We start from the raw sequence: 16,933 nt of genomic DNA on the forward strand, positions 1-16,933 counted from the left end.
TTCAAGGGGATGGCCATGGCAAAAGTCTCCACAATTCCCTGTCCTTACAATCCTCCCTTACACACACCATTTCTTGCATTCTTCCCCCATTTCTATCCCTCCAGTACTTATTTCCCCATGTCATGGGTGGTCTTCCTCTGACACGAACCCTTTAATCATTCTGTCATACACTTTCCTTGTAAACTTCCCATCTTGCTTTCTTTCCACATACTTGTAAATGAAATGAAAAGGATTTTTTTATGTTTATGCATATAGTGTTACAGATTTATGAAACCTTATGATCATCTGAAAATGGAAATGAGCTTTTGCTGTGTATTGTCAGGGAGGAAAATTATAGTTTTAAATTCTGGGAGTGTGATTTTAAAAAGATTATACAGATCTAGTGTTACATAAGTAAGAGTGGTAGATGAATGAAATAGAAATGGTTAATGCATACAGCCCACATAGATTGAATTTACATTATAGAAAATGCTCAAGATAGTGTCTCACAAGTGTAAAACTCCCTACCCATACTGTACAAATAGGTAATTACAGATTGGATTGATATTTTTTCCCTTAACTACCATTACTAGCTGATAACAATGGACCATTTGTATGATTTTTGTTTGTCAGGTTACTGAAAAATGTCTCGTATATGGTGCTTTTAATACTCTCTGATGCTTTGATAGCAGACCATCAACCTCTTTATTGTTAACCAGCAGTAAAGGTAAAGTAATTTTTTCCTTTTAATGTACACAAAAGCTTATTTCTCATTTAGTTCAAGTATTGTACTTGGGAGGTTAGCAAAATATTTGCCTGATAATTTTGTGCCATGTATTATAGTTCTTGTAGCCTACATAATAACCAAAAGAAAGTTTTTTCACCGTTTTCAGATGACAGTTTCTCTAATAGTGAAAAGAAATCTAATTCTACGACGGGCACAGAAACTTCTTCAGAATTGGTGTTGAGGGCAGCAGACAAGAATCAGTCTCAGAAAAGAGGGATTCAAACATCACCTGATGGTTTGTACTAGGTTCTCTTTTTTTTTATGCTAACAAGACTGCCTGAACTTTGTTTTGTAGACTTGTATCAATAATGTGATCATATATTTTTGATAGGAATGAATAGCATCTGATTTTGAAATGTTTGCCCCTTCCAGGTAAGGTAACGAACATTCCTGGGGGTATGGTGACGGATCAGTTTGGAATGGTGGGTCTTCTTACATTTATCAGAGCAGCAGAAACGGACCACAACCTTGTTTCACTTGCGTTAGGCTCTGATCTAACCACATTAGGTCTTAACTTGAATTCTCCTGAAAATCTTTACCCAAATTTTGCTGGCCCCTGGGCGGAAACACCATGCAGACCACAGGATATCGATTATCATGTACCCCAAGAGTATCTTACAAATCAGCAGATAAGGTAAGTTGGGATTTTTTTTCTTTACGAGTTTCATGAAAAGTTAATATACTTATCTTGATGAAAATGCTGTTGGATAATTAGTGTGTTTCTTTCTGTCTTTATATGTTTTCCTGTCTGATATTTCTTTGTACTGTATTTTAAGTTGCCAGACTCTTCCTGCATGCAAGAAGTCTCCTTTTGTGATGATGTTTCATCATGAATAGACAGAAAGGAGGAAAGCGGTTTAAGGACCATTTTGTTTCATGGGAGTCGATCATTCTCCTACTCTTTTATAGAGTGCAGCCTTGAAGCTTTAGGAGCCTTCATTTTCATACTTGTTTGCTGTATCCCATATAGCAACCTAGCCTTAGGAACAGATGAAGACTAACCTCATTTGTTTACATCCACAACTGTCTGTTATATTTAATACTCTAAAACTAGAGCCTCTTATCTACAGCCAAGCCCCACAGACCACTCTGTGGTTTCACCTAACCATTTCATATGCATTAGTTCAGCCCATTGACAGCATGTCACCCCTGTGTATTACATCCCTTTAATTCACTCTATCCCATGCTCACCTCACACACTCCTGCATGTTGAAGCCCCATACACTCATATCTTCTTTCACTCCATCCTTTCACTTCCTCCTTACTTTCCCCCTTTTCCTTGATTCTTCCACTTCTGTCCTGAATACTCGCTCAGAATATCCTCGCCCATCCTTTCCATAAGACCTCACCATTTCAGCACATCCTCATCAGCACTCTCGTACATACTTTTCTTATGAGCATGGCTTTTTTTTTTTCTTTTTTACCCTGCTGTATCAATTACAAATGGTAACTGACTCTCCTCCCAGACCCCCTCCTCCCTCCCTTACCCCCACACCTTAAAAATGTTATACCAACCTACCTCTCTTTGTAAGACCCACACATTTACCTTCCTTTACCATCCTGTCCATGAATAAATGAAATGCCCATTGTGACATCACACTTCCTTACCACAGAACCACCTTTACAAGGAACTACTCATCCTTGCTGTTTGATGAAAATTCTTCCCTTCTGCTATCAGCTTTCCTCCCACACAATATATTCATAACACCTTCCACAAATCCTTTTTATCAGCTATATCATACACTCTCTTCAGGGCCACAAATGCCTGTATCAATACATAGATAGAATATCTTATCTCTTATACAAAAATCTGGAAGAACTGTTGTTAACTCATTTTTCACATATGTTTATTAAGTTGTTCATGATTTGTCTGTTCGTTCAACTTTATGTGAGGACTTAAAGAAAATTATATGATATTTCAGAGGGAAATTAGCGCCAGTTAAGTTTGATAGATATGGAGAAGACCTCCTCTTCTATATGTTCTACTCTAATGCAGGGGATTTGCTACAAATACTTGCAGCTTCTGAATTGTAAGTATTACAACGATTACTTCCATTTGTGTATTAATTATGTATACATGAAAACGTAGTTGATATGTAAATTTATCAGTTAGTTGAGAAAATAGGCATGCCAAAGTTTAGAACATAAATGGATTTCATTTGCATTTTTATTTTGCTGTCTTGTAAGTGAAGGTTGTAATGTTTGTTTCCATTTAAAGAAAATATTCTAAAAAAAACTGATTTTCCTGATTGAGGGAATTTTTTATTATTTTCAAATTCCCATTAAACCATAGACCGTACCTTTTATTACCTGTTTTGAACATTATTCCCTCATATTTCAAGTACATCATACATTCCCTTCATGTCCCAGGATCTTTCTGGATATTGCATCACTTTGGAAACATGATGCATGTGTATGTCTTTGTGGGGTGAGAGCAAAACAGTTAAGTGTTCATCCTCTTTGTATGGAAGATGCATCTTGGGCATCGGGGTTTTATATGTTAAACTGTTATTTGTAATGTTGAGAGATGGTTTGTGAGTCTGTTGTTATTCACTGATGATCCAGCGCTGGTGGCTGATTCGGGTGAGAAACTGCAGAAGTTGGTGACTGAGTTTGGTAAAGTTTGTGTGGAAAGAAAGCTGAGAGTGAATTTGAATAAGAGCAAGGTTGTTAGGTTCAGTAGGGTTAAGAGCCAAGTTAATTGAGAGGTAAGTTTGAATGGAGAAAAACTGGAGGAAGTGAAGTGTTTTAGATATCTGGGAGTGGATTTAGCAGCAGATGGAACCATGGAAGCAGAAGTGAGTCACAAGGTGGGAGAGGGGGCAAAAGTTCTGGTAGTGTTGAAGAATGTGTGAAAGGTGAGAACATTATCTCGGAGAGCAACAATGGGTATGTTTGAAGGAATAGTGGTTCCAACAATCTTGTATGGTTGCAAGGCATGGGCTGTGGATAGGGTTGTGTGGAGGAGGATGGATGTGTTGGAAATGAAATGTTTGAGGAAAACATGTGGTACGAAGTGGTTTGATCGAGTAAGTAATGAAAGGGTAAGAGAGATGTGTGGTAATAAAAAGAGTGGTTGAGAGAGCAGAAGAGGGTGTGTAGAAATGGTTGATCACATGGAGAGAATGAGTGTGGAAAGATTGACAAAGAGGATATATGTGTCAGAGGTAGAGGGAACAAGGAGAGGCAGGAGACCAAAGTGGAGGTGGAAGAATGGAGTGGTGAAAATGATTTTGTGCGATCAGGGCCTGATGGAGGGTGAAAGGCATGCAAAGAATAGATTGAATTGGAACGATGTGGTATACGGTAGTCAATATGCTGTCAGTGGATTGAACCAGGGCATGTGAAGCATCTGGGGTAAACCATGGAAAATTTTGTGGGGCCTGGATGTGGAAAGGGAGCTGTGGTTTCGGTGCATTACACAGGACAGCTAGAGACTGAGTGTGAACGAATGTGGCCTTTTTTGTCTTTTTCCTAGTGCTACCTCACGGGGGGAGAGGGGTGCAATTTCATGTGTGGCGGGGTGGTGATGGGAATGGATGAAGGCAGCAAGTATGAATATGTACATGTGTATATGTGTATATGTTTGTGTATTTATATGTATGTATACGTTGATATGTATAGGTATGTATATGTTCGTGTGTGGCCGTTTATTTATATATATGTGTATGTCGGTGGGTTGGGCTACCCTTTCATCTGTTTCCTTGTGCTACCTCGCTGATGCGGGAGACAGCGATTAAGTATAGCAAAAAGAATTATTTTTTATTTTATCTATTTATTTATTTATCATCAAGGGAGGTACAAGAAAGATATATAAGTCAGTTGATGTACAACAAAGAAACATAGCTAGGACGCCATTTAGTAAACAAGTTACTGTCCAAATGGAGGTCAGGTGCATCCAAGACTGAACAGCAAGGGTATCATATATATATATATATATATATATATATATATATATATATATATATATATATATATATATATATATATATAATTTCCTCAGGGCCCCTTATCAGAGATCTCCTTCAGTTTTTGGTCTTCACTACTTCCAGTAGCAGGGGAACTGACTCATTTTGAGAGTAAGTTCTTTGACAAAATTGTACTCCTTTCACCAGCAGACAATGATACAGACTTACCAAAGAGCCTGTACTCCTTTCTTCAACAGACAGTGATACAGTCTCATCAAAGATGACTTTTTCTTCGCAGTGTAAACACAGGCAGACAGGATCCGGAAAGGGGGTCACAGTCTGGGACAGCAAAGATGGGCATATTTGAAGATACAATAGTTCCAAGTGTTATATGGATGCAAGGCAAAGGCTATAAATAAGAGTGTATGGAAGAGGGGAAAGTGTTGGAAATGAATTATATAGGGATGATATTTAGTGTGAGGAAGGCAGATCAAATAAGAAATGACAGGGTAAGGGAGAGGTATGTTAGGAAGAAGGGAATGTACGAGAGAACTGAGGAGAGGGAAATTTAGTGGTTTTGACATGAGATGATTTGAAAGGTATACATGTCAAAATTCAAGGAAGCAAGTAGGGGTAAACAGAGGATGAGATGGAATGCAAGTTGCTTTGAGTGTTTGGGGCATGAACATGCTAGAGGATGTGAGGTGTACATAGGATAGAGTGAACTGAAGTGAAGTGGCACATGGTGTGTGCGTGTGCTATTAGTGGGCTAAACCAGGGCATATGAAGCAGTTAGGTAGAAACAATGAAAAGGTCTGTAGGGCATGGCTCTGGATAGGAGCTATGGTTTCTCTGCATTTATAAATGACAAATAAAAAGTATTTAGATGTGAGCTACTGAGGCTATTCTTTGTATGTTCCTGATGCTACTTGGCATTGTGGGAAACGATAAATAACCATGAAAGGAAAGTTTAAGATAAAGATATTACTGAAGAGGAATAGATAAGAAGTAGGAAATGAATGTGTGCAGTGAGAGGGATGTTGGAAGAAAGTTTTCTGAAGTATTTAATTACAGAAATGAATAAGAGTAGACGAGCAGGAATTAGGTAGATGATGTAGATATGAATATCATATAATAGTCAATTTTTTGTTGTACACTTCTTCAAAAAAGTTTTATGTCTACAGGTACAATCGGGATTGGAGATATCACAAAGAGGAACGTGTGTGGATAACCAGAGCTCCAGGAATGGCGCCAGTAGACAAGGGTCCAAATTATGAACGTGGCACATATTTTTATTTTGATGCCCAGGTGAGACGAAAATTCCTACCCTAGGTTTTACTTAAAATCCCAGCAGTTACATGGTTTGTTAGACATGTACATGCTGAATGTTGTTTGGAATTGTAGTATTGGTAATTCTTTATATTTCTTTAGCCTCCATTCTTTGTCAGCAGGACTGACTAAAATTTTGTTGTATGTATTATTATACTTTAGAAACCGTCGTACAAAATTGCTGTTTGAGGAGTATTCAAGTGAGTATTTTTCCACAAGGGCTTGGTTGTCTTTTTCTGATGCTACCTGACTATGGTAGGTAAAAGGCACACAATTATGAAAATATACTCATGTAAGAAATAGTGTAAGGAGAATGAGAGAACAAAAGGAGTGATGGTCAAGAGAGATGGGGCAGCAGATGGAGTGTTTTGAAGGCTCACTTAGTGTTTTAGATGATAGCATTGTGGATGTGGTGTGTTTGATGTAAGATGGTATTCAGAGTGAGAGAGTCATAGTGAATGTTATGATGAGGAGAAAGAAAGTAGTGAAAGCTTCCTAAGGTGAAGTGTAGCACATTAGCAAAAGTATATAGGATTGCAACTAAGTTTCTCTTGGAAGGTGGTGACATTGGTCAGTGGTTAGTTGGGTTAATCATTGTTTGCGTGGTCCCAGGTGAAATTTCTGAGGAGTGGCATTTTGCATTTGTAGGGCCCATATGTAAAGATATGGAGAAGAAAAGTGAATCCCTTAAGTGCAGACTGGTTGTTACATAGTAAGGTTTAAGGGAGAGGGGTGGTATGAGTAAGTTGTGGACTACACAGACTGACTCTCACATTTACCTTATTTATCTTTCCATCCATTCTTATGCTAAGATTACAAATCCTTGCTTCTAACCCAACTTCACCTGAAATTATTCACTCTTTTCCCCTCATTACTTGCTCACATTTCTTATTCTTCTGGTAGAAAAAACTTCTCATGTTTCCATTTCCTTCATATATCCAGAGCACCTTTCATAAGCAGTCTTTGTCATATTTTATGCTTTCTTCAGATTCTTAAGTCACACACTGGTTACTTGCTTTCCCCCCAAAAAAATGTTCACACACATTCCTCAAAACAAACCTTGGTACACATTGCTCCTGCTTAATCTGCTGCCAGAAGGACACCACCATATTGATCACCTCTCTCCCTTACACCATACAAGGTGTATGAGGGGACACTCAAAGAAATTCCCTAAAATTCAGGGAAAAAAAGAGATACTGAAGACAGTTTAAGAAATATTTGATTGTTAGACTGAAAATAATTCATAATAGATAAAAGATAGAAATTGACTTCAACAGCAAGGGAAATATTAAAGAAAAAATCTAGCTTTTTAGTTTCTTCATTTATAGTTATAATTGATTTTTTGGCCAACTGAGATGGTAAGACCACTTAAAGAGTGCACCTGGATAAATGCTTTCCAAAGGTCGTTTAAACTTATAAGGAAAGCAGGAAGTTTGTAGGTGCCGTGGACCTCAGCAGTGTAGTGATTAACATTACAATGCATGGGCTGCTTGGGGTTCAGATTTGTCTTGGTTGCCACTAGTCTACAGTCAACTCAGTTCTTCATCCTCCCCAAGGGGCTGATCAGCAGATTGGGTATTTGGCTTAGGCTATGGCATTTATGCATATCAAGCAGTAATGAGGTGGCCTTGATGGTGGCATTCAGTTGCCTGTGCCATCTGAGCTGACAAAAAAAAATGCATTTTATAGTATGATGGCTAATAATGAGTATGTAGTGATTAGTAATTTTGAAGGCTTCTTTGACAATAGGAAGTTATTCTGATACATTCTGCATTCAACAAGATTGGCCAGAGGAATTCTGGAAGTGCATACCCTATGATTGCTCTCTGTAGGCCTAGAATGACTGATTCAAAATTAATTTTCTCTTAACTAAATGCAAAATACTTTTAGATCATCTTAGTTTGTGTATTAAGATATACCATTAATACCAGATGAATATCATGTTTAATTATTTTGAATTCCAGACAGGGACTTCGGTTGTGTATCCCATTTCAGAGACTTCATCCAGATAGCAAAGCAGGTCAAATTAAAATGTGGCATTTTAAGAGTACTGGGGTAAAGCCTTAAGAGTTAGAAAGAAGACCCAGAATTACCCCTTGTATCACCCTTCAGGCTGATTCACTTGAAGTCTGTTACTGAAGGTGTATCTTCTAAGCCTGAGTAATTACAAAATGACGGCCCATCAATACCAAAAACAGGATAATTTTTCAGTGCTGAGATATTCACTGAAAAGCATCTCTGTTTATGCTGTCTCACAAATTATAGAATGTAGGGTAAGATCTTCTAAAGTGAAGTGTCTGTAGCATAGTATTATTATTGGTGTAGTTAGTTACCAGCTGTATGTAACAACCAGATCCACCTCTCCACATTATTAAACTTGTGTGTTGAATTGAGTGAAGACTTGCCGTGTTATCGTCCATCTTTCCATCTACCTCTTTTTGTTTACAGGAAGGGGCTATTTACTACATGTAAACAGTTTGCCTCATGCCAGTTATTTTTCAAAAGAGAAAGCTTTAAATATGCTTGTTCATTGTTTGAGAAGTGTTTATATTTGTTAATTTATGAGTTTAGAGTTGTGGGTTTAGTTGTTTTAGTCATTTATAAAAGATGAAGAGAAAGACAGTAAATATGAAACTTTTTATGGAAAAAAGTAAGTGTTTACTGAAGTGTTAATTGAATAGTTGAAAATTGCTGTGGTTTATATTTGAATATAGTGTAAGGTACCAAGTAGGTTTGGCACATGGCAATAGTTAACCAAAATGAGCCAATATGTGGACCGTAATCAAAATATTTATCTGTGTGAAGTGAGTGTTGCTGAAAGACATAAATTATGGAACAGTAAAAGTTATTGCAAAATAGATGGTGTTATCACTGTAAGGGATACACTGGGGAAATAAGAAGTATCATTTTTCAGTAATGTATTCAAGTATATGAAAAACTTCTAGTTTATATTGGTATTGAAGTATATAAATCTTTACCATTCTTTATAAATATTTGTTTCTGTACATCAGTTGATTTTCCAAATATTGACATAGGAATATACTACTTAAGTTATTTTAATGTTATACCTTATAATGAAACAAATGTATAAAAGAGCTTTAAAATGAAATGTAGCTCATATGTAGATATTTCATTCAACTATTGAATGAAGAAAATGCGCATTTAGTAATTTTGTTAGATTGGATGCAGAAGTCCGAGAGACAAAATGATTAACAGAAACATTGAATATTCAAGAAATGGGGCTCCATGATTTTAAAACTCCCTCCTTGCACAGTAGAAATAGGTAATTACAATTTTAGTGAATTAATATTCAAACTTGTTTACATACACCAGTAGGGGAGACTCATATTTTATATTCCATTTGTCATGTACTTAGCACCCGTTTGGAAGATTTGTCCAACTATTATCTATTATCTTCAGAATTGGCGGAAGGTTCCAAAAGAGTTTCACCTGGAATATGACAAATTGGAGGAGCGGCCTCACATACCCACCCCTGGCGGACTCATCCACACTCCAACTTCTACTACTCTGTGACCACCCACATTTTTTCGCCATGCCCAGTACCATCCTCATAGAGGAGCTTAGGCAGAGGAGCCTGAGCCCAGTTTTTGTGGTGGAATCAAATTGCTATTTATTAACTATTTTGTTAAGAGACTTCGTTTATACAAACTGAAACTTGACCTGTCCATTTTAAATCTTCCAGTTATATATCTACTGTACAGTGTTTATTACAATAGAAGTTTTGATAACCAAATCACGTGTTTTACCATAAAGACTGGGCATCTGCACCCATAAAAAGCCACCATGTATCAAAATTAGTTGGGTAAAGTGCAGCTGTTGAAGGCACATGACCAGTGGGCAGTTGAGAAGGATGGCAGGGTCCCCTTAATTGTTACAGTATTCAAGCATTTTTTTCTTTCTTTCTTGGAAATTTATTTATTTTTCTATTAGAATTCTTTTAAAATTAGTGTATTTTAGCTTGATGCTGAAGTAGCTCTAGGTTTCTAATATGACCCTGTATGTTACAAGTACCTGCTTTATTTTAAAGCATCAAATAAGAAATTTATACTGGTTTTTGGTGGCTAAAGCATCTCATGATTAGTAATATGGGTGATAAGGCCCTTACTGCTGTACCAAGGTAATGGGCTTCTTAACAAATGTACAGTCAGTGTCGTGCTGCAATGAGCTGTGGGCACATTTTACGTGGCCATTACAGTCAAGGAATGAATTACCCATAAGATCATGGGCTGATAAGAGTTCATTACTGGAGCTGTACTCAGGTTTATGGAATGTGATGTTACTCCACAAAATTTTGAATAAGGTTTAATTGCCATTTTCGTGCACTTGACCTTAACATTATTTTGGGAAGTCTATCTTCTGGTAACACTAGATTATGTTACATAATAATTTTTGTAAGGAGCCATAATGTTCTTTTCAACATTCATCATGCAAAGGAGCATCCTTCTGTACCCCTAAGTGATAACTGCTACTTAATTTTCTTTGTTTCATGTAGTGATTTGGTTGCTAATGAACCTTCCAGTGTTTTTATTACTCTGTTGGCCCATTTTGCTAACTGCTGCAGTTTTTATGAAGAATTCGTTAAAAACTTCCAAAGTGTATCATGTAAATATTTTTTTTATCTAACACTGAGAACATGTAACAGGAAGGGACAAAAGGATGTTTCTTAAGTTAACAAAACTGATTTGGTCATCAGCATATCTAAGTCATCTTGTTTCTTTCTTCTAAGGTTCTAGTTAAAAGATGATGGATCTTCATCATGCATCATTCAATAACAGAGAACTTCAAAATTATTTTTCTCTTTATACAATTTTAGAAAATATACTCTGTTCCATATCAGATGACTCCATGCTTGATATGCAGCCCAGAGTACTGTAGGCTACATCATGACGTAGTTTGTTCTTTTCCAGTTGTAATGTTAAGCAGCGTTGCTGGCATTTGAAAATATAAATACAGGGTAAATTGAGAACTCGAATAACACATCACACAGTTGTTGCAGTTAAAAGACCAAGATTAAGCTCTTTACACAATGTATTTGAAGGGTGAGTCATGGGAAAATTCAAATCTTTAAAGTTTTTAGCTCAAGAGTTGTGAAGACTAAGTGGTCATTTTATACTCGATATTACCTGTGATACATAAACAGATTAGTACTTTTTTAGAAATTTTTTATGGCTAACATCACTGTAAGGTGCTTCCCAGGGACTTCTTTGTAGAGCTTATGTATTTTCACAGTTCATAGTAATAAAAAGTACAAAGCAAACCTCATTACTCTGGGAAAGAACATGCTAAATAATGGTGTGGGGATTGAGCATATATGTAACATGAACCTTTTCCTTGATGTTCATTCTTGATGTATGTAAAATTATGTACACAGTCAATATTATTCTGTACCAAATAGATCTTGTTTTACAGTATAAGCATGTCTTCTTTTCCCATATGAAAGGTTCAAGTATGTCTTTGGTAGAATATTTGTATTGTGACAAAATAGAATACAGTAAGTTTCCTATTACTGTACATATATTTTAGATTGGTCAATACTTTTGTGTGCAGTAAATAAGTGTACAGTCTTCCAGTTACAGTAGTTCATTTTTTTATCACACTCTTCACATTGCACATTATTCAGTATCATTCCTTGCCCTGTTATGTTTCGCCTTTTTTTTTCTCTTGCATTTCCATCTCTTTAGTGACAGTTTTTATATCAATTTGTACAGCAAGCAGTTTGCAGTTGTTTTGTATAAGTTACCCAAGCCAATGTGATGAATTCCATTGCCAAAATTAAGATTGTTTTTTTGGGGGGTCTTGAATGCTTGAAGTTGAGGAAATATCAAAATTTTTGGGAAAAATTTTCATGGACTGTAATACAGTGAGTATAAAAAGCACGATTTATGGTAGAGGTGCTACACATATTATTAGTAGGGACAGCAAATGGGCACAAGAAACATTTCCCAAACTGGTATGTGGAAGAATTAAAAACATTTTAATGGACAACAGTGTAATCCAACTGTGATAAATGTATAAAATGTATGTGCTTAACATTCTCATACCATGGCTGTAATCGTTTCTCATTTGACTTATTTGATTAGGCAGCAGTACTTTTATTTTCCAATTAAACCTTTAGAGATCAGTGTCAGTCACTGGTTTGTCATACTTGTCACAAAGATTTTCTGTACCCTATGCTAAAGAATAATTCTTTTCACAAAATCATGTGGTTTTCATCAGAGGGAGGGTTAATCGACAAAGAACATTGTTTTAAGTGACCATAATACTTTCTGTAATTCTTATCATGCAAATTCAGACAGAAAGATCAACCACCTAAACAAAGTATGAGTTTATCCTAATACATCTCTTCCATAAGCTTAACAGTGAAATACTCCTCAAAAACATGGTTGATTCTTTTTTACCAAGGCAGCAAAACTTACAAAGAGTCGTGTCCGAGATTGTGACACATTATGATTGTTCCTCCATATTGTAGTTCATTCAGTATTGAGCTTTGCTTTGTAGTTCATTATAAAATCATGTAGGAAAATAAGTTTTTAAATTGGCAAGTATCAAAGTATTTACCAAGTTATTTACCTACAGAAAAACAAGAAAAATCAGGTGACTTGGAGAAGCCTCAAAAACACCAACCATGTGAACAATTGACCATGTCGGTGTCATGTGGTTTGGATCCATTGGCTGTGAAGAGAGTTGTGATGTGACAAGGACCGCAAACACGGCTTCATTTATGTTTTGCTAGATCAAGAGTTGCAAGCAGTGAGTTAACATTTCAGATCAGATGAGTCTGCCATCAAAAATGCAGGTTTTTAGATTTTCAACATTTCATCAGGGTAAAGTTGCAAGTTCTGTGAATGAAGTCAGAATCTACAGAAGCAATAGATTACAGGATGCTTTCATCACACTTAGCATTCTTGATAATGCCATTATTTGTACACTTGAATTCGAACTTGATTGTCTTGACAGCTATATGAAAATATTTTGTTCCTGTAAAAATAATTTTTGCATGAATGTGAACTCACCTGGGTGCCCATGCATATTTCCCTGTTTGACAGTTTATTTAAAGATCACTGTCAGTATTATTTTTAGGCCTGAATGAATAATGCAGTTCATTTTGAGTATCAAGGTCAGATAGTGTGTGTCTTTAAAGACACTGATGTTAGTGAGTTTGAATATCTTTACCGATGTTTAAGCTGTTGTCATCATTTGACTGGTAGTGCTGATATTTGTGTAACTATCATTTTGGCCTAATGGAAAAGTTTAACTGGGAAAGTAACCCAAGTTATGGTACAACATTGATAATCTTCACAGAAATTAGTTTGCAGGTAAGAATTGCTACAGTTTGTAGATTATGGTCAGCCTTGAAATTTTCTTGGATATGTGAGATGATGTTCAGTATTTCTTTTCGGGGTTGAATCTTCCTACAAGTCTCAAAAGAATCTATAGGATCCCTAGTAGAAACCTCTTACCTTCTTGAAATATAAATACCTCTCACACCTCACTAACTTGTTCAGTGCTTGCAGCCCTCTCGATCAGACCAGGTCTGACCACCTCCTAAATACCTGTCATAAATGTAAGGTCATGGACTTGGAAATAACTCTAGCCTTCTTTTGTATGTTTTTTTTTTTTTTTTTCACCCTATCATGGATGAGTTTCCTTTTCTGATTTGTTTAGGGTGTGGTGTTTTTATATACACAAGCAACAAATGTGCAGGAATGCATTATACAATTAAAACACTGACTCCTCCAAAACAGAATACCACAGTTTACCATTAACCCCTAGACCCTTATCAGGCCTGAATCTCGGAGACCAGATTTACAAGATTTCATCCTGAAAGTGTTACATGATTTTACCCTCAATGAACCTTAGCTGTGCATCATCTTTGAAAATATATGGGGGTTGGACAGTGTTTTTTGCAGATGCTGTATTATATATTAAAATAAGACTGTGATACTTAAAGTTATAGAGTCAACTTGAATATATGACTCTTTATAGAACTATATATTACATTGAAATACATATATGTGTGTGTCAGAAGTGGAGGGAACAAGGAGAACTGGGAGACCAAATTTGATATGGAAGGATGGATTGAAAAAGATTTTGAGTGATTGGGGCTTGAACAGGAAGGGGAAAGGCATGCATGGAATAGAGTGAATTGGAACGATGTGGTATACTGGGGTCAATGTCCTTTTAGTGGACTGAACCAGGGCATGTGAAACGTCCAGAGTAAACCATGGAAAGGTGTGGGACCTCGATTTGGATAGGGAGCTGTGGTTTCCGTGCATTACACGACAGCTCGTGTGGATGTAAGTCACCAGAAAGCATAGAGGGAACATACTTGTACGTCCTGGAAGATTATAACTTCTCTCAGCAAGGAATATCTCTTCCTAGATTGAGATTTGTTTTGTTGTCTCAAACTGGCCTTAATTTCAGGACACATAATGTTAGGAATATAGCTTTCACTCTGGCCTTTCTGAGGAACCTCCCCTTGGAGGAGTTCAGCAAAAGGGGTCTTTGACACACTTTTGACATATTCCTTAGATTACACCATACTCAGTGTCGAGAATCAACCTTGTGTAATGCTAGGGTTACCTCCTTTTGGGTAGGTGGACCATATTAAGCCAGATGATCACTTTTTACTTTGGTAACCCTCTTCTTCCTCCAAGGTGGAATGCAGTCAAAGCTCACATGGTGACCCAACCTTAGAAGGAATGGTAAGTTCTGACGAATGAAAACCTGTTTCTCTTCGTGGGAGTGTACATTGAGCAGAATTTCTGGTTTGTACTTTCCATTAATCAAAAATCCATTTTTCTTCAGAGGAGTGTCCTGTGAGCAGTTTTCCAAGATTTTTGCTTCCTCTTTGGAAAACATTTCACTTAACTAACAAGTGATAAAAACCACTGGTCCATGTCCTAATAATTAATCCATGGATCAGTTCTCAGTGAATGTAGGTTTGCGGCAGGGGTGTGTGATGTCTCCATGGTTGTTTAATTTGTTTATGGATGGGGTTGTTAGGGAGGTGAATGCAAGAGTTTTGGAAAGAGGGGCAAGTATGAAGTCTGTTGGGGATGAGAGAGCTTGGGAAGTGAGTCAGTTGTTGTTCGCTGATGACACAGCGCTGGTGGCTGATTCATGTGAGAAACTGCAGAAGCTGGTGACTGAGTTTGGTAAAGTGTGTGGAAGAAGAAAGTTAAGAGTAAATGTGAATAAGAGCAAGGTTATTAGGTACAGTAGCGTTGAGGGTTAAGTCAATTGGGAGGTGAGTTTGAATGGAGAAAAACTGGAGGAAGTAAAGTGTTTTAGATATCTGGGAGTGGATCTGGCAGCGGATGGAACCATGGAAGCGGAAGTGGATCATAGGGTGGGGGAGGGGGCGAAAATTCTGGGGGCCTTGAAGAATGTGTGGAAGTCGAGAACATTATCTCGGAAAGCAAAAATGGGTATGTTTGAAGGAATAGTGGTTCCAACAATGTTGTATGGTTGCGAGGCGTGGGCTATGGATAGAGTTGTGCGCAGGAGGATGGATGTGCTGGAAATGAGATGTTTGAGGACAATGTGTGGTGTGAGGTGGTTTGATCGAGTGAGTAACGTAAGGGTAAGAGAGATGTGTGGAAATAAAAAGAGCGTGGTTGAGAGAGCAGAAGAGGGTGTTTTGAAGTGGTTTGGGCACATGGAGAGAATGAGTGAGGAAAGATTGACCAAGAGGATATACGTATTGGAGGTGGAGGGAACGAGGAGAAGAGGGAGACCAAATTGGAGGTGGAAAGAAGGAGTGAAAAAGATTTTGTGTGATCGGGGCCTGAACATGCAGGAGGGTGAAAGGAGGGCAAGGAATAGAGTGAATTGGAGCGATGTGGTATACCGGGGTTGACGTGCTGTCAGTGGATTGAATCAAGGCATGTGAAGCGTCTGGGGTAAACCATGGAAAGCTGTGTAGGTATGTATATTTGCGTGTGTGGACGTATGTATATACATGTGTATGGGGCGGGGTTGGGCCATTTCTTTCGTCTGTTTCCTTGCGCTACCTCGCAAACGCGGGAGACAGCGACAAAGTATAATAAATAAATAAAATAGTTCAAACATAATGGCCAGTGGGATGATGACATTCTCACCCTGTAGAGATTGTTCATTGGTCAGTGGGGACGCTTGGCCCAAGCAAGGAGGCACACCAAGTACATAGTTAGTGAAGGATAAGAAGCAATTACCTCAACAGAAGGCATGGAACTTGAGGTTTTCCACTCCCATGGATCCTAGAGATTCTCTCAAGGCTTGAGGAATAATGTCTCGAAGAGAGGCAACTTTTCATTCTTTAAAATGAACATTCCAGTGCTGTGTCTCATTTCCTAAGTATTGACAAATGCCTGTCACCCACAACACTCCTCCTCCTATTTTTTAAATTCTCATGCAGAATACATTGATAAAGGTGTACTGAGAAACATAATTATTCCTGGGAAGAGGAACAAGTGAATTTAGAGTTGTACAAGCACTGAGAACTTGTTCCTATTGATGATGGAATTTTATTTTAAAAAAAATTTCTTTTTATTATTTCAATGTTCAGCTTTAGCACACTTTCAGAAGCAAAAGCATGCTCATGGTTTAACAGCTGAGACACTAACAATGCACAGAAAACAGGTTTTCCATAGACCTGTATGCTTACCATCTCACAGTATTATGTGCTTGTTATTCAAGCCTTTGTTTTTCATTTGCACAAAAGTAGACTTAATCCTTTGCATAAACCATTGGGTTTTGTATGACCACTTTCTAAAACCTGTACGTGTACAGTTAAAGTTATTGATCAAATATTATAGCAACTTCTGACAAGAAATATAAACCTTAAAATCTATAACTACTGAGTAACTGTAAGTTAATGTTTTTCTGCTGCTGACAGAATTTGGAATTTTTCTTTCATTACAGAAAA

The 16,933-nt window shown here is 37.3% G+C and overlaps 1 protein-coding gene across 4 annotated transcripts in view; it reads left to right on the forward strand.

Moving 5' to 3' along the window:
* LOC139752705 (CCR4-NOT transcription complex subunit 2-like) overlaps positions 1-11,438 on the forward strand; it is a 34,189-nt gene extending 22,751 nt beyond the window's left edge. For 3 of the 4 annotated variants that reach the window (XM_071668523.1, XM_071668525.1, XM_071668526.1), the window contains 5 exons: positions 855-1,001; positions 1,139-1,400; positions 2,689-2,796; positions 5,859-5,982; positions 9,424-11,438. In XM_071668523.1, the coding sequence (XP_071524624.1) occupies positions 855-1,001; positions 1,139-1,400; positions 2,689-2,796; positions 5,859-5,982; positions 9,424-9,537 (755 nt within the window). In that variant the 3' untranslated portion in view covers positions 9,538-11,438. The remainder of the gene's footprint in view (positions 1-854; positions 1,002-1,138; positions 1,401-2,688; positions 2,797-5,858; positions 5,983-9,423) is intronic. The other variant, XM_071668524.1, reaches the window with a different exon arrangement.
* Positions 11,439-16,933: the final 5,495 nt, after the last annotated feature.

This window comes from Panulirus ornatus, chromosome 13, assembly GCF_036320965.1.
Source record: "Panulirus ornatus isolate Po-2019 chromosome 13, ASM3632096v1, whole genome shotgun sequence".
Lineage (NCBI taxonomy): Eukaryota > Metazoa > Arthropoda > Malacostraca > Decapoda > Palinuridae > Panulirus > Panulirus ornatus.